The sequence below is a fragment of the Cottoperca gobio genome, chromosome 8, assembly GCF_900634415.1.
Source record: "Cottoperca gobio chromosome 8, fCotGob3.1, whole genome shotgun sequence".
NCBI lineage: Eukaryota > Metazoa > Chordata > Actinopteri > Perciformes > Bovichtidae > Cottoperca > Cottoperca gobio.
Window position 1 is genome coordinate 10,234,865 of NC_041362.1, and position 19,717 is coordinate 10,254,581.

General features: G+C 38.7%; 3 protein-coding genes and 1 non-coding gene across 5 annotated transcripts; 3 read left to right on the forward strand and 1 right to left on the reverse strand.

The window, feature by feature from the left end:
• Positions 1-957: 957 nt before the first annotated feature.
• Positions 958-3,902, forward strand: LOC115012051 (immunoglobulin superfamily member 6). The gene is made up of 6 exons (XM_029437474.1): positions 958-1,044; positions 1,250-1,579; positions 1,669-1,766; positions 1,871-1,918; positions 2,123-2,233; positions 2,327-3,902. Exons 1-6 carry the CDS (start codon positions 960-962, stop codon positions 2,378-2,380), a joined length of 726 nt encoding a protein of 241 aa, XP_029293334.1. The 5' UTR covers positions 958-959; the 3' UTR covers positions 2,381-3,902.
• On the reverse strand, positions 2,697-8,946 carry mfsd13al (major facilitator superfamily domain containing 13a-like). The gene is made up of 7 exons (XM_029437471.1): positions 8,506-8,946; positions 8,006-8,320; positions 7,499-7,924; positions 6,890-7,044; positions 6,695-6,778; positions 6,341-6,484; positions 2,697-5,560 (listed from the first exon to the last, which is right to left on the reverse strand). Exons 1-7 carry the CDS (start codon positions 8,704-8,706, stop codon positions 5,419-5,421), a joined length of 1,467 nt encoding a protein of 488 aa, XP_029293331.1. The 5' UTR covers positions 8,707-8,946; the 3' UTR covers positions 2,697-5,418.
• Positions 8,837-17,767, forward strand: cdr2a (cerebellar degeneration-related protein 2a). Of its 2 annotated transcripts, none has more exons than XM_029437473.1 (7): positions 8,837-8,971; positions 10,858-10,970; positions 12,853-13,001; positions 13,114-13,290; positions 15,011-15,328; positions 15,813-16,089; positions 16,213-17,767. In XM_029437473.1, exons 2-7 carry the CDS (start codon positions 10,932-10,934, stop codon positions 16,489-16,491), a joined length of 1,239 nt encoding a protein of 412 aa, XP_029293333.1. In that variant the 5' UTR covers positions 8,837-8,971; positions 10,858-10,931; the 3' UTR covers positions 16,492-17,767. The 2 variants fall into 2 exon arrangements, with proteins under 2 accessions (XP_029293333.1, XP_029293332.1); XM_029437472.1 differs by lacking the exon at positions 8,837-8,971 and adding an exon at positions 9,315-9,572.
• A 1,429-nt stretch (positions 17,768-19,196) lies between these two features.
• trnal-uag (transfer RNA leucine (anticodon UAG)) lies at positions 19,197-19,278 on the forward strand. The gene has a single exon. It is a non-coding gene; the product is annotated as a tRNA-Leu (tRNA).
• Positions 19,279-19,717: the final 439 nt, after the last annotated feature.

The window sequence follows — 19,717 nt, forward strand, 5'->3', positions numbered from 1 at the left end:
AGAAGGTACACTTTCTCCAGGAGGCGTAAATCAAACAGATATTTGAGATCATTTGTTCCCTTGGCTGTTGGATTTTAAACTGTATCTGCTATTGCAAACACACTTAAACAAAGGACTGATGGACTCTTGGTGCTTGTTTAGCTCATTGCAATTGTATTATGATAACATCTACTGTATGTTGTTTGTATTTATATATTTTGTTTTATTTATCTATTCTATGATGTACGTTGGTTGTGTTGACAACTGTTCGCGAACCAAATTGCTCCTCAAGGACATTATAGAACTATCCAATCCAACGGCTAATACTGTGCTTACATGGCGCATAATAAATTAGCTTTTTTTTTTTACCTGGCGCCATGTAATAGAAGAGGAATACTACATAATGCAGAACATGGTGGTTGTGATATAGGGATAGAGGCCCGACAGCTCATTGTTGCTCTCCCAGCAGGTTAATGTAGCCATGATATTTAGCTTTCTTTTACCCCTTTTGCTGACAGCCTTTTTAGTGAACAGCATACAGTCTCAGTGGTATCACCATTTCTCTTTATTGCATGTTTGAATTCTGACCACACATAAAATATGTTTCTCTATTCCTAGATTGCACTATCACCTATGCACAGAGATGACGGTACACTTCTTACTACATTTTACAGAAAATGTTGCTCATATTAGGCAATAACAGACAGATTGTGGTTTCCCGTTTAAATAGACAGTACGTCTTTCCGCATTCTAACCATAACTTTATCTGTAAATCTTAAGCTTTAAATCTATTTGCACTTGATATTACAAATGCCATCCTTATCCTGCCATGTAACTACAAACACACTTAAATTCATCATGTTTATGAAAAACATTTTGCTGCAAAGGACAGGAACATAAGTACGAACTACGTGTTGAGGAAGTGTAATGTACCCACTTCCCATGTTGTCACACATTTAGATACCTCCATGTGAGGAATAATGAGATCATTTACAAGCTGTCAAGCCTCAGACATGGACCGTATTTTTTTGTTTTCTCTCTTGCTCACCTACCTGCCAGTAACAGGTAAGATGTCTTTGTTATGTTTTTATCAGCATTATGTACATTAGTCCTTTAGGGAATAATATTTTCATTTTTCTACATAAGCGATAAGAATTAGGCTAAGCAGTTTCTGTTTCAACAATAGCTCTGACACATTTTGGGACAGGAGATATTTAATGTTATATCTGTTAAATGTCTCGGTCTAATTTTTATTTTTTTTATTTTTTAGAGAGCATGAAAAAAGAAGAGAGCTGCTTATCACAGCCAAAAGAAATGATCTGGAGGAAAACCGGACAAAGTGTTGTTCTCCATTGTAGCATCAGTTCACAATGTCCAGCCATTGGCCAGCATTATGAGTGGTTTGCTTTCAAGGAAAACTTCCATCTTCGTCTCAACCTGGGTAGTGAGTCTCTCAAGTACAGCCTGAAAGGAGCATCTTTAAACATCATGTCACTTCAGGTTAACGACAGCGGGGTCTACTACTGTGCTGCAGTATCGAGTGGCGACCCAGCACGCGGCGCCCAGCATGTAGGGTTGGGTACAACTCTTGCAGTGAGTGGTAAGAGTCTGATTTTAAAGGCGAAGCACAGATGTTTGGATATGTTGATTAAGAGGAATTGGGACAGATAGCTTTTCTTTTGTTTTTAGAACACTTAAAATCGATGACGATGCACATTCTTCTGTGGATATCATTTGTCCTCTTGGCCATCTACAGCTTGGCAGTAGTGACACTTATTATAAAGAAGGTATGTATTAATTTGTACTGTTAAGATATTTCTGAGTTCATACAAACAAGACTGAAAACTGAGAATGTACTGATGTGAAATGTACCTGTTCCTCTCTGTTCTAGTATGGCTGCAATATGAGCGTCAGCAGAAGGTCGCGCAAAACTGAAAAGGTTGTAGATATAGATTAGTGTCTGATTTCTATTTTAATGTGTTTACCAAACTGGGAAAAACCCAACAGAAGCAAAAAGAGGAACAGGAACCTAGGGCTCTGTAAGCCTCTGTTCACCAGCTTTTCTTAACACCAAAACAATCAATAAAAGATATCTCCAAATATCTCTGTTTTATAACAAATTTCTTCTTAACTTTACAAACAGAATAACTCAACTAAAAGAAAACTATTCCGTGATGTGCTGCAAGAAATGTACAGCGGAAGAAACTTGGACGGAAACAAAGAAACTGTGAGCAAAAACAGTTCTCAAGCCGAGGTAATTCTTGTTGCAGCAACTTCTGCATCGCTTGTGTTACAGCATGTATGTAGTTTTGCCATCATTTTCATATAGAATTTAATGTCATTGCAGGCTACAAGCACGGAGTTCAACAGCTCAACTGATGACATCTATCAAAATATTTAAGTGTCATATTAAATGACTCAGACCTCCAACATCCAGACAGAGGAAATTCCACAGCCATGAAACACCTGACGGAGTATGCCATTATGTGACATAGAAAATGAGCAAATCAAAGGCTGCAAGTTAGTCGTGTGCATGTTCTCCTTTTCTCATGGAGTGAGACATAACAACCACAACAGTTTTTCAGTTAAAGCAGTGATAGACTGCCCTTTCTTCGGGAAATTGTAGTTTTTCCTATGGTTTTGTTGATTGTAATCAACAATTAATACCTTTCAAACCCACACCTGTGTTTATCTGAAAACAAAGAAAGAAAAGAAAATCCATCTTTAGAGTTTTTTAATTCATCTATTTAATTTATTCCATATAAACCGTTTGATAGGAAGAAACAAAACTTGTGTACTGTACTTTCAGGAATAGAGAGAATAGAAAGTAGCACATTTGCACTAATGAAAGTGAAAATCAAAAGTGTGGAAATCAAAAGCTGTCAGAAGACAATGTCAGTTCCCTTGAGAGGACTCATGGTAATACTTTGAACACTTTTCTCAACAAATAAGTAAAGCACACATGTGTATCAATAGTCCCGGCATAATTGTGTTCAAACACTTCCAAAAACCTTTGAAATAAAACAGAAGAATTCACATTCAGATGTAATTTGATTATACATTGATCATTAAAAACACTGTAATGACATATAAGGCACATTACATATGACCTCACATACAATACAGTACAGCTTTCAGTAGACAATGTTACATTAACAAAGCTAAAGGTTGTATTTGCTATGAAAAATCATCATTAACTTACAAAGAACTTACAGTAAGGCAACATTTCAACAACCTGATGTGTTTGTGAGGTATCTTGCTGTTTGTTTACTGCAAATGCCCACAGAAAGTAACCAGGCAGTTAACATTAGATTTTACTTTATAAAGTCAAAGTGGATGTTACATGTCTATGTGCATTTTTTGTTTTTTTACACTTTTTAAAGCTGTGATATGAACATTTTGGATGTATACCATTATTTCAAGCATCTGTAGTTCAGAGCTTGTGTGAATTCTTCCCTTTCTGCCTCCTATTTTTTAAAGCTTAAATGGTGTGAGCCATGCATTGACTAAAAACATTTTTTTTATGTTACTCAAGTGCTGGTAATCATTTAAAGGGAAGATAAGTAGAAGGCAACACCCACAATAAATAAATCAATCAATTCAAAGGTGATGTGTGTGGGCATTGACTCTTTTCTTTGGAATATTATTATTCGCAGTGAAACGAAGGTCTGTTAAGGCGCCACTGATGTAAATGAACATCAGAGCATTACATTGAATTACTATAAATGCAATTTGTAATTTTGCCGATGTTTAGAGCTGATGATTGTGGTATTTACTGCAGTGCATAATGTCTGATGTAATATACGTTTGTAGTATTTGCTTGGTTAAATGTTGTGGATTAGAAACAGCGTATACATCTTGGAATGCATCTTGGACACATTTCAGAAAAAGATTTGGAAAATAAAGTGAAATTTTAACTCAAATCAAATGTTTGGGATATTTGTTTCACCTGGTTTCTTCAGGTAAAATTAAGTTGAGCCTATTATTTACTTAAATTATGAAATTAGATTTGAATAACATTTGTTATTACTTCCGCATTGTTACATATTATATAAAAACGAATGTCAATTAAAGAAAAAATTGATTACACTATGGAAAAAGATGGATATAACATGATATGTTAGTGGAAAAAGCATTACAGATGTCAGCTGATATGTCTTTTTTGTGTGTATTGCAATACAACAATTTCCTAAAACCATACAATCAAAAGTCAACCCTGGAATGGGAAAGCCCTGGACTGAAAAAATCCAACTGAATGCACTTTATGTTTTTGTACCTAGTTTCCCCTACACCATATGGTGTAAATGTGCTTACAGAGGAGGTAGTCAGTACTCAGTCTACAGTAAGTATTCAATGTTCAGCTTTTGTCTTGGTAGAAGAGAAATGGAAGACACATCCTATTTTCCACTGCCAGTATGTATCACGTCTGTTTCAGCTGACTGTTTCAGGATGCTGTTAGACAATTTCTGTAGCGACTTTCTAATTTACACTAAGTTTCAATGTTTGAATAACTACAGTTCCTCTATTAAAGCTGGAGTGCGGGACATTTACATATAAATGAACGGAGTTCACAAAATACAGATTGATCCTATCGCCGCCAGGGTGAGCCCTCTGTATTTCGCAGTATACCGAAGTTGGGATGGGTTTTATGTCAACCAGCCAGAGCTAAAGGGGGCAGGAAGAGGAAGAGACCCTAGTGATGGAGCAGCAGCTACAAGTATGGCGGAAGCAATGGCAGAAAATTCTAAGAGTCAAAGAAAAGTTTTTTGGAGTGGCTGCTCCAGATAAAAAAAAGAAACTAAGCACAGAGGAGGATTAAAGTGAAAACAAGAAAGCGACCGACGGCAAGGACCAAGACTCCTGTGTGCGGAGGAGATGCGGCGAGCTCACCTGATGGTGTACCTCAAAAGCAGCATTGACGGTGTTTGTGTAATTACTCTCACTCCCATAGGGGGAGACAAAAGTCCTGCACTCAAGCTTTAAAAACAAAACAGTGTTTTTCACACGCCCTCTGAGGAATTGCTATTTTTCTGCAGAGCACAGCAGTCGTACAGGATGTTCCTGCCAATTAGCTGCTGAGGTCAGTGACTGGACAAAGATTATGACATTTAACACATCTGTAAAAGACTGCAGGACTGGGATTCTTCCAAGGAAGATGATTTCAAGGAATATAAAGTGGCATGATTTCTGCTACATTTGGTCCAGTTATCCAGGAAGTGTTTGAAAGGAAAGAGTCTCTCCGCTTTACATAGATTCATAGTTTACAGCTCATCTTCTGGGTGTCACCCGTCAGCACACCAAAGATGCTTTACAGTTGTACTTTCAGTATATATTCAGAGCAACTCAGGATTCACAGACATTTACACATTACTTTCAACATAATCTCTTAGCAGAAAATAATTTACCCAAATGCCTGTTGATAAAATATCATATAATAAGTTAGTTATCAACGTACTTTGTGTCAACTGTGTGACTGCTGCGTATAGAAAACGGTCTCCAAGCGAGAGCTTGCAGGGCAGCGACACACATGGGCACCAGACACACCAAGTAGAACATGACACTGTGAAGGCTCTGCGAGGCGCTGCAAACAGGGAGACATTTTGTTATGGACACAAAGTGTTTGTATGTTTACCTTCATTTATAACTGCGGGGATTTAGGCGTCACCATTTGGCTTACTGCACACTGTCAATGATATGAAACTGTAAATGTAACAACCTGAGCATGTCAGTCACATTGTTTAAAATGAAAGATAATGTGTTTCTAAATGTCTTTAAGCAAAGTGAATGTCAGACCTTCTTTTCACACATGCCTGTTGTTGTTGTTTATTAGATTTGTGCATTAACCTTTTCAGCCCATAACCAACATATATGTCAGATCAATTATCTGACTTCAAAGCAAACATTTAATTGGCTCTGAATTTATGAAATTATATTACCGGTTATGACCTTTGAAATAAAAGGCCATCTCTTAATCACTGACATTTATTCGGTTGATTATAAACTTGATGGGGGGAAAAGGAAACTTCTGTTACTTCAAAGTTTCTGAGCCTTTAAAAGTTGTGTTAGGTGATTTCTGTATAAGCATTCATCTTTGCTGTAGTTAAACCTACTGTATAGTCGTCAGAATGACATTTTGCTAGTTCTCCTCAAGTATAAATAGTTAAACAATTTATCTACAGCTCTTATAATATTATTATTTTCCCTTTAGATTGTGGTGTTTATTTTTCAAGTGTAGTAGAGCAAATAAATATAACTTAATACTGAATTAAAACTACTGTACATCAGATCCCAACATCGGTTTTAGTTTGACTTATTTGGGCTATTTCGCCTCAAGTTTTGAGAAGCAAGAAACTCTGTGTACCTTGGATTAGAATCCCTTCCTGCATCCTTCAGCTGCTCGTATCCAAACTGGTTGAGGATATTCAGCACTATCATTGGAGCCAGAGACTGAGCCGGCTTTGTGAACAGAGCATTCGTCCCAAACACCATGGAGGACAGAGGGGAACTGTAGAAGGGGAAAACATGATACACTATTAAATCACCAGTCAAATAATGAATATAATATGATTATAAATGAATAAAACATGACAGATTGGCTTCATCAGACACATGCTATGCTATGGCGTAAATTCCCTTTTGTATGTAGTATTGCCAGATAAAGTGCTGTATATTTGTATGTGAGAATGGAAGTGCTGATTATCATATTTATTTTTACCTGCGCTTGTACTTCTGCATGTCTGTGTCAATGATGTCAGCCAAAGGCAAGCCAAAAAGACTGAAGGCTGCCTGGATTATGACCCTGCATAGAAGATGAGGGAGAGAGTGATGGAATAATTCAAAGTGCAGTAATAGTGTAATTATATTTTTTAAAAGTGAAAGATATTAGAGTAAGTGTTGTTTAACCTCTTACATATTAACGGTGAGGAAGAATGCCAGGATATAGTAGTGCTGAGGACCGAGTGCGAGCATGATAGCCGCCATTCCAGATTGCAAGTAGAAGGTGAAGAGGATGATCCTGTAGTAGCCGAGACTGCTGAGAAGACTCTGACAGCTCAACACTAACAGCTGTGATGGAGACAAGGGTCCAGAAACAACACATAAACACAAAGCAGCATGTTATATATAAAGTAGTGCATCAAGCATGTTGTTGATGGTGCATTCAGGTGCTTGGACAAAGCTTGTTGTTGTGTTAACAATAGTGATGTCAGCTAGATCGGTTTAGGTTTCGAGCTATGGAATATTAAATCATCCTTTTTTTGCACATTACATTTTAGCCTTTCTTACCCTCAGGTGTGCATACATTACAGGTTATGAACTTCTTTTTAAAATACAAAAATGTGAAATTATTGGTTATCTTATCGGTATTGGCCATGAGAAGGAAATTATTGTTATAAGTATCAGCTGAAAAAATTCCATGTCATGCATCCCTTTTCATTAGCTTTGTTGTACGTAACAGCCAGCATGGTCCTTTTAGATAATGGGAGAACAAAAAGACACAAAAGCCCCTGAGGTACAATACCTGTGGACAGATGAATCCCGCTCCATACATGATGCTCTTGGCAAGTGATGGGAGCGCATTTGGAGGAATCAGCTGGTCAGCAAATATCATGGTAAAATTATTAAAGAAAGCTAACATGAAAACCTGGAAGAAGTTCATCAACACAAAAAGCTGGAAGTCCCTGTTGGTCAGAATTTGCCACGTCAATGATTTTAACATGGAGAAGGAAATTGCTGATTGATGGGAAGTCTGGTCAGCAGACCCCGGAGCATCCGATTCAGATCCTTTGTCGAAGCGGCTCTCACTGTGGAGGCCCGTGTAGAGCATGCAGCCACAGCTCAGGATAGCGATCAGCACTGTGAAGGCTTGGAAGGACGCAAAGTCCTCCATATTTTTAGACAGCACACCACAGAAGAGGACACTGGAGGAACCAATGAGAGAAGCCACCTGGGAAATAAAAGGGAGGGGATATGAGAAGGATGGACAAATACCCTGTTGACTGAAGTGTGTGATATCACTATTCCTTACCTGGCTGTACTTTATAAGTCTTATTCGGCTCTGATGGTGGCTGGAAATCTCTGCAAACAATGCACATTGTGCCAGCAGCACAAAAGTCAGCATGGCGTCAAAAGCACACAGTGCCACTGTCAAGTGTAGGCCACTCAGCCAGTCACCGGGGGCATAGGTATGCCATGGGAACCAGGCTAGTAGAAAAGCCAGTGAGTAGAGGGGAGCACCATAAAGGATGGAGAGACGTCGCTGAGAGCAGCAGGGCACCCTGGAATTATCTTGCAGGTAGCCAAAGAGAGGGTCATTGATTGCATTCCACAGCATGTACACAACCTGCGGAGATAGGATTAGTGATTAAATTGTTACAAGTAGGAATCTTGTTTCCTTTAGAACTTTAGAGAACAGCCCTAAAAATGTAACTTTTGCTCTTGACTACAGCAGTGTTATTCTTATTATGATCTACTACATTGATATACATTTGTATACAAAGAACTGCAATGTCGACATAATATACTCACTTGTGATTGGTGGAACGCTCCCTCTGATATCTTGTACTTATTGAGAAAGAGTTTGACATAGTAGAAGCTGAATATGTTGTTTATCATGCCAGATCCCAGTGTAGTCATGGCATAAGCCACAGCAGCAGGATTGAGCCCAAAATTCAACAGAAGTCGGACTACATTCATGTTTCCGGAAGCAGGTTTTTCCTCCACGGCCATGACAGCCCAAGTGGTAACAACCAAATGACTTGCCGGTCTAACCAGCTCGAGCGGAAGAAGGTTGCAGCTTGCAATAATTATGTTACGCTCTTGTTGTTGTTTAGCATTGCTTCAAAGTACTGCTAATAGCAACAATAGTGAAGTTAGTCAATATTCCAGAGCAGAAAGGCGTTCAGCACTGAGCTTCCAGCTGTCTCACTTAATGATGATGTCTTCATGTCACGATGTTTCTTCGGGTGAAACAGACACTACATTTGTACTGAAGGTGTGTTACATTTTTTTTTTAACTCAACTGCCGCACTCACAACAATTGTGTGTCTGCGGGGCGGGGCGGGACTTCTAGATAAATAACAAACATCTGAGTGGACAAAAGAGTTCTCTGGTTCAATTTGCTGCTTCCTGATTTGTCGATAAAAGTGTCTGTCAACCGAAGCAGGAAGTTACGACAACGAAAACATTTTAAAACATATTTAACTGTTAACTTGTTAGTATGTTCTGTATAACTTATATTTTGAATTGTATTGAAAGTTTATTTTAATATTCGGTTAAAATAAAGAGGTTTCTTTTTAAAAGTAATTATCTATCTGCCACCTGCTGGATGCTGGGGTGTATTTGCCACGTTGCTGTAGACAACAGACTTAACGCCTCACTCACACCGGGAAGATGTCAGTTGACATTTCTCCACACACAGTGGTGGACGGCGGACAACTTCAAGCTGCTAGACCTCACACACCGATGTGTCAGGTTTCTGTCAGGTGGAGCTGCAGACTGTTTTGCGGCTTAAAACATGTTAACTGACGTGATTTTGGAGGAAGAGTTTGACAAGAATGGAGAGGCTTGGTACGACCCGCAGGACCTTGAACATGGTAAGAGCTGCTCGGCTCTGCGGTCGCACCCTAAACTCTGTCTGACTGTGTGGGCTGATGTGTTATTACTCCATAGACAGTTGCATACAACATAATAATATAACTGAGTTATTATCGCATCAGGTATGGTACACGGTGTTAATAAAAAACACTTAGTTTAGTAGTTAGTTGCTGATCATATGGGTTTTCTCTGCACTGACGACATGATGACACAAACCTTAACAAATAGGCTCACAGATGATGAGATTGAAGTTTTTAACGTACTTTTGTGATTAAATCATCACATTGGTCGTGAGGTGAAAGCTTGTTACCTGAGGCTGTCACAGGTCCTGTGTTGGTTATGCTTGTTTGATATACTTGCTTCTCATGCATGTTCTTTGTGCTGCTGACAAGTCCACAAAGGTGGGTTTTAGATAAAGATACATGTCTATATAAAGATATATTGATGGAGTACTTTATTAATGCTTAATAAAAACCTAACTCTTATATTTGCTGTATGGCAAGGTGAGATAACAGTGAATAGCATTGGAAAAATGAACCGCAATACATTATAAAACTAACTGAAAAATAAATCCATTGCAAAAATAAAAATCAGCAACTAAATTGATAATCAAAAAATCTGTATTATTCAAGCAAAAATGCTGAATACTCACTGCTTTTAGCTTCTTAAGTGATAGACTTGATGCTTCTGTTCGGCATTTATGAAATACAAGTGATTATGTCTGGGTGTTGGCCTGTGGGGAAGATTAATTGATAATGAAAATAATTGTAAGTTGCCGCCATAATTAATTACTATTATAATTAAATGATGAAATAATTGACAAAGTGAGCGGTCTGTCTTAGTTGCATAAATCTTCGGCTTCATGGGCAGGAGAACCACAGTCCCGATACAGAGGGTGGCTCGTGATACAGGGTGAATGCTGCAGGAAGGAAAGACTTCCTGTAGCATTCCACAGAGGCGCTGAATCAAACTGATTTACTGTTTGTACATATCTGTAGAATAACAGTTCTTCTGTGCAGCATCCTCCTCTCCACTACTCTAAGGACTTCAGAGTAGGGTGTGTGTGTGGGTGTGTGTGTGTGTGTGTGTGTGTGTGTGTCTGTGTGTGTGTGTGTGTGTGTGTGTGTGTGTGTGTGTGTGTCTGTGTGTCTGTGTGTGTGTCTGTGTGTGTGTGTGTGTGTGTGTGTGTACCCTTTACACAAGTCTAGTTGTATCCGTTGCCTGTGTTTGGGCATTAAAAGTGTCTTGTATCTTGTGTTTACATGTTTTCCGGTGTTTTGACAGATCTCCATTTGGCAGCGGAGCTTGGGAAATCCCTCCTCGACAGGAACCATGAGCTGGAGCAGGCCCTGCAGCAGATGTACTCCACCAACCAGGAGCAGCTGCTGGAGATAGAGGTGATAAATGTTAGGAAGGAACTAATCCAAGTTCATGAGGCTCCAGCAGCAATAAAAACTGTCTGTGGACTGTGTTTGAGCAATGCATACTCCATTTATTGCAAAAACATTCTATGTAAATCCTCCAATGGGAGATTCATTGAGAAAAGTCCACAGTCTGCAAAGCTCTTTCACTGCAGGGGAGGTGTCATAGTGAATGTCTCTCACCTTTAAATAGGATGGAGTAAAAGCTAATATAATCCTGACCAGACTGACCTAGTGAACCTTTGGTACGGCCTGTTGTCAGGATGTGTGTCTACCTAATTATATATGTATTAGTGCATTACATAAACCTTAAAAATTAAAAAACATAGTTTCAATAAATAAATGAAAAATATAAATGTGTACAATATTTCTGAATTAAAATGAAAGAGGTTTGCAGTTTTTAGAAATGGCAGTTTTGTGCTACAATGTGCAAAATTGTCCAAGAATGTGCAAATGTTCACATTACGATGTATAAAAAGAATATGCAGTGTACAGTGATATAGTCACCAAAGATGTGCGTTAATGTAACGTGTAGTGTCCATGGGAGGGATATTGTTCAAGTATGAACATGTTATTCATCTATTCCCTAAATCAATACTAGATCAAACTCTCTGGCGTGTGTCAGTCTGCTTTAATACAGCAGAGCATAGATTTTGCTTTACTTGTGAGTTTTCAGGGAAAGCTTATTAACATGAAAAGACCTCACATTTCAATGCTCAGACATTTCATTTTGGCATATGCAGACGGTGCTGATCTATTTGAGTTTGAGGACATGGCATTCAGCAGGCCAATAAAGATAAGTGCCTTAATTTGTTTACGGCAGTTAGAGGGCCAGTGGCTTGAGGATTTATTGAGGTTGATATGGTAATCCCCATACGTCACTCTGACCCTCATCCTCATGCAGTGTGTGATACAGCGCTGTGCTGCTGCACTAGACAAATGGTTGCATTGCTTTCTACCAGAGAAAAGTAATTTAATTGAAAGACGATGGAGGGCTATAGCAGAAACATCTTTGTAGATAGTGAGTGCATTCTTATTCACCATGCAATAAAGCTCAGACATTTCCATTTTAAAGGCTCTTAATTGGCATCTCTTTGTTTCTAAGGAAGCCTTTGTCTGTTTGGTAACATTTATTAGCCTGGGATATAAAACCAAATGTAAAAGTGTGTCAAACTTGCTACGTCGGCTCTTGTTTTTCTTTTCTTTTATGGGTCGAACATTTCAAATGACCTCACGTGTGGCTGGTGTGGCTGCTCGACATTTTTTAATATGTGATAATTAAGTGTCTGATAATAACGTTATCATAAATTTAGACTCTTGTTTGTGTTTCTCTCATGAATCTGAATTAGAGCTGCAAGTCGATCAACAAAAATAATCGGCAACAATGTTTTGATAATCTTTTTATTGTTTAAGTAATGTTTAATGCAAAGATGTCAGCAAATGCTGTTTTCAGCCTCTCAAATACGGAGATTTCCTGCTTTTATTTCATATCAAACTGAATATATATATTTATTATATAATACATATCCCTATTATGAATCAACACATCTATGAACACATGTGTAGAGCTATTAACAATTACTTTCATGATCAGTTAAAATAAAAATAAAAATGTCCAACACAATTTTCCATGGCCCATGGTAACATTTTCAATCCGTCCAACAGGTCAAAACCCAAAACAAATTCAGTTTGCATGTATATAACACGGAGAAAAGCAGCCAATGCTCACAGTGTAGAAGATGGTGAATAGACAACAACAAACTGATTTATACACGTCATTTATTTAAGATACAGTATAACGGACATCTAAAACACAAACCAAGCTAAATCTTTGTAATTTCCCTCTCTTGTCCACCAGTACCTGACTAAGCAGGTGGACCTGCTGCGTCAGATGAACGACCAGCACGCAAAAGTGTACGAGCAGCTGGACATGTCCACGAGGGATCTGGAGCAAGGCAACCAGAGACTAGTGAAGGACAGCCGTCTGGCCCAGCAGAAGATCAGCAGGTCCGTTCACTTATCAGTGAATTTGGCCTTCAAATGTTATTTTACATAACTATGTATCACATATTTGATAAGGTGCAGTGCCACATTATTCTTTCTCCTCTTTCCTCTTTAGTCTAACAGAGACCATTGAAGGGCTTCAGACCTACATGGAGGACCTGCAGACTCAGGTGGAGGAGCTAAAGACAGCTCAGGCAGAGCGAAACAAGAGAGAGCTGGCAGAGCAGCGACGCAACCTCGGAGCACAGAGTGTGTCCTGTCTCAAAGAGCTGTACGACTTACACCATGACAGGTATTTGTATGTGTGTGTCATTGCACATGACCTGCTGTACAGCGCCAATGGCAGAAATACAGGAAGAGACAGAGGGACTTTTTTCAGAAAGAGAAAATGAGCGGGAGATCCAGACAGTATTGTGATATAAAGTCACAGTTAGGGCTTTACCACATAGTTCAAAGCTTCTTTCATAACGTTGTCGTTCAAATTCTAAATCCACATTCGAATGCTGCACAGCTTGTTTTCCATTCTTCCTATTACATGTCTATTTATTCTATTTAAACCCGGTATTTCTGCACAGTTGCAAATACAGATTAGGCTACACTAATATAATTAGTATTATTCCAGTGGTGGCTGCGTAGGACTGTTTCTGACTTCTGCGATCCAGACATTTCTAATAACTCCAGAGCGTTAAAGTCCAAACGTTAAAATTCATAGAAAAAAGATAGATGTGATCTTTTACGAAATTCTCAACATCTTTTTATCTTACAAAATATTCTGCTTCAATCCATTATTGTTGGCGTTTAGCCTTTCAAAAACCAAATTTCCAATGCTCTCCCACTTGCACCTGTATTAATGGGTCAGCAATGTAACAGCACCATAAATTACATTTATATACATTTTCCTCTACTTTTTAAGGTGATGACATTATAAAGTATGACAACAGACATTCAAAGCTTCATTCGAAAACCTCAATAGAAGCTTAAGAAAATGACCTTCGATACAGCCCTAGTCGCAGTATGTAATGTGGGCATTTTGACATAAATGTACTGAAAACATATTCAGATATATCTGCCTGTTAAACCCAGGGCAATGTGTTCAGATGTTAGACTTTCCTGCATCTTTACATGAGTAACAGTAAGAGCTCCTGTCTGCTGTCTGATCATCTCTTACCCTCGGTGCACTGCTGTCTCATCCCCTTTGTATGCTGACTGGACTTCTACGGGTCACCTAGAGCCGCAACAGACATTTAGACATAATCCAAAGTAGGAGGAAGTTTATCCTCCCTCATTGTAAGCAGTGCACTGATACATACACGCAACTGTTGCTTTAGCTCGCTACTTGTCATGCCACTTGTGAGAGAGAGCAGATGTGTATCTTGTTTTTTTGAAGGTCAAATAAACAATTGTTAACATAAAATGTGTTTATGTTTACAGACAATTTTCCATGCCAGCACGTGAGGGCGTATTTTTCGTTTCATAATGGAAACAATGAAGTTAGAGGTCTAGCAGTTGTAGATCTATAATCTTGTTTGCTTTTCCTTGATAAAGACCTAACGCTTAATGATAAATAACCTCCTATTTCCATCTTTATTATGTAGAGCACTGTCCTTAACTGCATTAAAAGCATAAATGAAATGATTTTTGTTTCCCTCAAAAGAAAAACATGTGGAGGAGGTGAATTAGTTTTTTCAGCCCTAAGTAGTCTCTCTCTCTTGGGTTGCATGAAAGTTATGACCTTGGGTAAAGAATTCCCCCAAACATTGTTCCCTACTGGACACTATTTACTGAGGTGTTAGTGAGTGAATCAAACTAAAACTGTAAAAGTAGTTGGGACAAAAATAGGGTTTTAAATAGTTGGGAGACATGCCCCCATCACCAGTGAAAATGATACCCTTGGCTACACTTCTTTGTACATTTAATTGCACCTGTCCATGTATTATTGGGATCTCATTGTTTGTCTTATTCTGAAAGTGTTATTTTCACACATTTATTGACATTTCTCTGTCCTGTCTCAGGCATCTAGCCCACCATGGTCTGCGTGTGGATGGACTCTGGTCATCTGGTCCGGGCTCTTTCTATGACAGAGACAGAGGCCAAGACCCGGAGCAGGAGAACGCGGCTCTCCAGCGCTCCGTCCAAACCTTTCAGAGCCAGATAGCTGTGGAGCGGAGCCGGAGGAAGGCTGCAGAGCGTGAGAGTGAGTTGACATCTAGCGAGAACAGAGGCCTGGAACAGCAGCTGGCCCTGCTGGCCGGCGGCCGGGCCAGGCAGAAGGAGCTTGAGACCGAAGTGGAGCAGCTGCATCTTCTGTGGCGCGCTGAATGTGCCAACAGGTAGGACTGACTTCTAGACAAACTAGATTCAGATTGTCATATTTTGGCTGCAACTTGATGACTGAGATTTGAGATTACAACATTTGATATAATGATTCCCATGGGTCTATAAAATCTTTGAAAGTTTGTGAATTAGAGGGGCCTTTATTTATTTTTTAATAGATATGGGTCTTTGAAAGTGCTTGAATTATATATTTTTTGTGCAAAAACGGAAATTGAAGATTTTTTGATATGTATTCTTTACTTAACTTTAGTATGTAGGCTACTTTCCGCTGTCTGCAAATGTCTCCTGCAGTTGCGTCATTGTTTTACGACTACCTGCCTTGATTCCTAGAATTGGACCTGGAGAGTCCTTGAAACATCCCTGAATTTGATGTTTAAAAATGTGTGGGATAAACAGCACAACAACAGACCTACAACAAATGTCATTTCCTTAAAATACTTGTCCCTACTTGATACCCACTTGTCCCCTGCACTCTCTCAGTGCCAGAAGACCGGACCTTCTGCTGCTGCCTGATACAGTATTCTTTGCCTCAGAAGAAAGACCGGTGCAGGATGAGATGGATGAGAAGGTAGAAAAGGAAGAGGAGCAGAGAACATACATCCGGCAGAGGTGTAACAGTGACAGCGGTTTGAGAGCGACTAACACAGACGAGATTCGCCGTGGTCACGAGCAGCTGTGTGTAAGGCGAGCGGAGGCGGTGAAACAGAGGGGCATCTCTCTGCTCAACGAGGTGGATGCACAGTACAGCGCTCTGCAGGTGTAGTATTCATAACATGTCTGGTACAATTTATGCATGATGAATATTCAGAGAAAAGGTAATCTTGTTGCAGAATTTCCATTTTAAGATTTATTTTGTGTTTTTTATGTGTTTGTTGTCTAGGTGAAATATGACGAGCTGCTGCGGCGGTGCAAGCAGGCAGACAGGCCCAGTCATAAATCTGTCCAGACATCCAGCAGTCCCTGTGCGAGCGGCCGGACCCGCCGCCGCCGGTCCTCAGTGGCTCTGTCTGAAATGACAGTCGTTGTTGAAGACGGCAAGCAGCCCGAGTACAAGGCTCTCTTCAAGGAGATTTTCACCTGCATCCAAATGACCAAAGATGACCTCGGTGACAGCAGACATCCAGTCGAGGACAGTGATGCCCAGGGCTCTGCAAGATGATTTTATTATTCATAATCCTTGGACTTGTTTGTCTCTGTCAGTGTTTGACAAAGGAGAAACTTGGATGTTGCTTTGCTATAAAAACATCCAGAGGGTGTGGATACAATATACTTGACATGCTGCAATCCTCTTATCTCCTGTCATTTTCGACACGCCTATGCTTTTGTTAGTCAGCACTGTTAATTTTACTCCGTCCTTATTGAAAAATGAAGTGTTATAAAGCAGCTAAGTAAGAGTGAACAACACATTTGAAAAAACACAAACAGAAAACTATAGGTGGTAAAGAAATATTTCATGGGGAGATATTTATAGTATATGTACTCTCAGATCCTCGACTAATAAAAAGTACATTTCAGTGTGTTGTACAACCTCCGACAGTATTCAGGGTTTATGTAATGTTAACACTGTGATCCTTTGATCACTTGGTGCTTGGGAGACTTGACCTAAATTGGAGACGTAGCTGTTATGTATGACTTATGTAAACAGAAATGTTGGAATGTTGTAATAGGATGAAAAACTGTAGATACGTAATAACTAAAGACTCAGGAGTTTACGATAATTAGCTTAATAGCTAATGTGAGTTGGTTTTTGTAAGTTGACAAAAGTTGGTTCACCAGTCGAGGGTCATTGGAGTGTTACCAGAGAAATATGAGTGGACACTGGAAAACTGTTTTCATGTCTGCACAGCTTCTGACGAGTGTCTTTCTGCCAGTATGACGCATAACAGCTCTGCACTTTGCATGACTCATGACATTTTCCTTTTTTATTTATTATTTTTTTTGAAAGAAGATTAAATTATATTTATTTCCTTTGTTGTTAAAGCAGATTGGTCAGCTGAGTGTGACAGTAATTGTACACTGAGGTGCGTATTTTGTGGATGTACATAATCAGTGTGGCACAGGTGATTGAAAAAAATAAAACAGAGGTAAATGGAAAAAATCATAAGAAATGTGCACTTGTTTATAAACAATTTCCTTTGCCTCAAATTGTCTGAATAATTCTTCTGACATGGAAATTTTCTCCTTTTGATATAGAACCGTAATTGTGTTGATCAGGTTACCATACACTACGGAAAGACTTAAATAACAGTTTATGTATAAGTCCGAGTTCGAAATGTTGTTATGAGGTTGTCCTTTTACTTTCACTTTCCATGTGATGTGATGCTCATGTGAAAGAAGATGCTTAATGGACAATGCTGATGTACTAAAATACAGTATAGTATGGCACTTAGCAATATGCTTTTTTGAAACTGTGAAACTAATTATTAAAAAAAACATTAATGCAAGAACCTGTGGAGTTTTCTCTGTGTGCTAATGTCTAAAACATCAACTCTGGTATCATCGGTGCGTGCATCTAAAATGCTTTACCAAGAAAGATAGCATCACTACATAGTTTGTGTTCGCAGAGCTGTTTCAACTTGAGCTTCCTGCAGTGTGTTGTCGAAACAATCCAAACACCGCAGTGAAACATTTTGTCTCAGGACTTCGCATTCTTCAAGATCTCCACCCCCCAGTGTACTCTGGGCGAGCAAACAATTAATGGGGCTTTGTCTCTTTTTCATAATTAGGTTTTACATAACTGAGATTTCCCCACCCTGCTTTCAAATCCAATAAACCTACAAACAAGGGGATTGCATACCACGCTTGTCTAAAGAGGACAGGTCATGGCAAGACCATAAGCATACAATCAGAAATCTTACAAAGGCATTATCAAAGCAATCAGAAGAAGTATTTCTTTGCTTTATCTTATTTTATTTATTTATTTATTTTCCATATTACCTATGGAAGCCATACTTATGAGATAAAAAAGTCGAAATTATGAGATACTACGTCAAAATTTGAGATAAAATCGAAATTATGAGATAAAAAGTCATAATTATGAGATATTTTACACAACAGACAAGCTAGCAGCTTTTTGGCGTAAATTCTCCTATTTATCTTGACAATGAAATGGATTGTGAGCACATTGAGGACTACTTTAAGCATGGATTTACAACAGATGAAATACTTAATTTGCTTGCTGATTTTGAGCAGGAAGCAGCTGTGGCGGTGAAAGAATAAAACCGATGTAGCTGAGGTGGCAACTTTCATTGAAAATGATGATATGATATGGCTTGAAGCTTACAAAACAAACAATGACCCAAAGATCATCGCTGGCTACTTCATTGATGCTGTTATCAATGCTGGTGGGTTAATTTAAGATCTTCGCTGATGCAGTGGCCTCTGAATAACATGAAGCAACTTACCGCAGCAATCGGCCTGTTTACACTGTTTTCATTAGTGATGTGAACCACAACACTAGAGGCATATTATAGTTTATAACAGGTGTTTTCGGAGCTTCATGAACTGCATTGTTATACAAAATGTAGTTAAGCTGCAAAGACTGCTGATTAACGTTACAATTAGGCTGGCGGAAATAGGCTTCCATAGGATTACCCTATTCCTGCAACCATGTTGAATGTATCAGTGTTGATTTTTAAAATAACGATTTTTTTTTTTTTAATCAGTAGGGGAGGTGGTGAAGCCACTAATACAGAGTTTGTCTAAAATATTAAGCATTAGACTCCTCTGAAATGTCGTACTTTACATTAGGCCTGTTTAAATACGCACTTTTCTATTCTTACATCACATACAAAATCCATATATATATATAAAATATACATTTTACTAGTATTTTTAGCTCAATCTATTCATTCAGTGCTTAGTGGTAGCGTGGCCGAGTGGTCTAAGGCGCTGGATTTAGGCTCCAGTCATTTCGATGGCGTGGGTTCGAATCCCACCGCTGCCAGTATTATTTCATTTTGTATATAGACTCCTTATATATGCACAATATATGAGTTGTCATACTCTTGTTTACTTAATTACTCGAACACACTACTCACATATGCCTGTAATGCTAATTTTGCTGCTACATTATTTACCGCTGATGAAATCTTTGGCAGTGCAAGTGCGCACTCTTGTGGCAGCCTGCATGCTCAGTCCTCAAATGTGACAGGCTGTGTTGGATTACACTTAAAATGTGTTTCATAGAACTTTCAAATAAAAATTATGTTTTTCTTTTACGTGCAGGAAAGTTGGGAACTTATCATAGGCATTCATTGTTAATGCTTTTATTTTTAAAGTGTATAAAATTACTAATTAAATACTTAATAAAGTCTTAATAGGTGTATATCACAACAGATTATCATAGAACCTGGAAACAAATCAATCAAAATGTTTATATTTGT

What these genes read in the sequence shown, in the direction of transcription:
- LOC115012051 (XM_029437474.1), top strand. Translation starts at nt 960, where the DNA reads ATGAGATCATTTACAAGCTGTCAAGCCTCAGACATGGACCGTATTTTT. An exon ending in GGTCGCGCAAAACTGAAAAG is followed by an intron (nt 1,919 to 2,122) that starts GTTGTAGATATA and finishes CTTTACAAACAG; the next exon opens with AATAACTCAACTAAAAGAAA. An exon ending in AAAACAGTTCTCAAGCCGAG is followed by an intron (nt 2,234 to 2,326) that starts GTAATTCTTGTT and finishes ATGTCATTGCAG; the next exon opens with GCTACAAGCACGGAGTTCAA.
- mfsd13al (XM_029437471.1), bottom strand. Translation starts at nt 8,706, where the DNA reads ATGGCCGTGGAGGAAAAACCTGCTTCCGGAAACATGAATGTAGTCCGA. An exon ending in GAGCGTTCCACCAATCACAA is followed by an intron (nt 8,321 to 8,505) that starts GTGAGTATATTA and finishes CTATCTCCGCAG; the next exon opens with GTTGTGTACATGCTGTGGAA. An exon ending in TTCTTCCTCACCGTTAATAT is followed by an intron (nt 6,779 to 6,889) that starts GTAAGAGGTTAA and finishes TCTTCTATGCAG; the next exon opens with GGTCATAATCCAGGCAGCCT.
- cdr2a (XM_029437472.1), top strand. Translation starts at nt 9,494, where the DNA reads ATGTTAACTGACGTGATTTTGGAGGAAGAGTTTGACAAGAATGGAGAG. An exon ending in TACGACTTACACCATGACAG is followed by an intron (nt 13,291 to 15,010) that starts GTATTTGTATGT and finishes GTCCTGTCTCAG; the next exon opens with GCATCTAGCCCACCATGGTC. An exon ending in CACAGTACAGCGCTCTGCAG is followed by an intron (nt 16,090 to 16,212) that starts GTGTAGTATTCA and finishes TTTGTTGTCTAG; the next exon opens with GTGAAATATGACGAGCTGCT.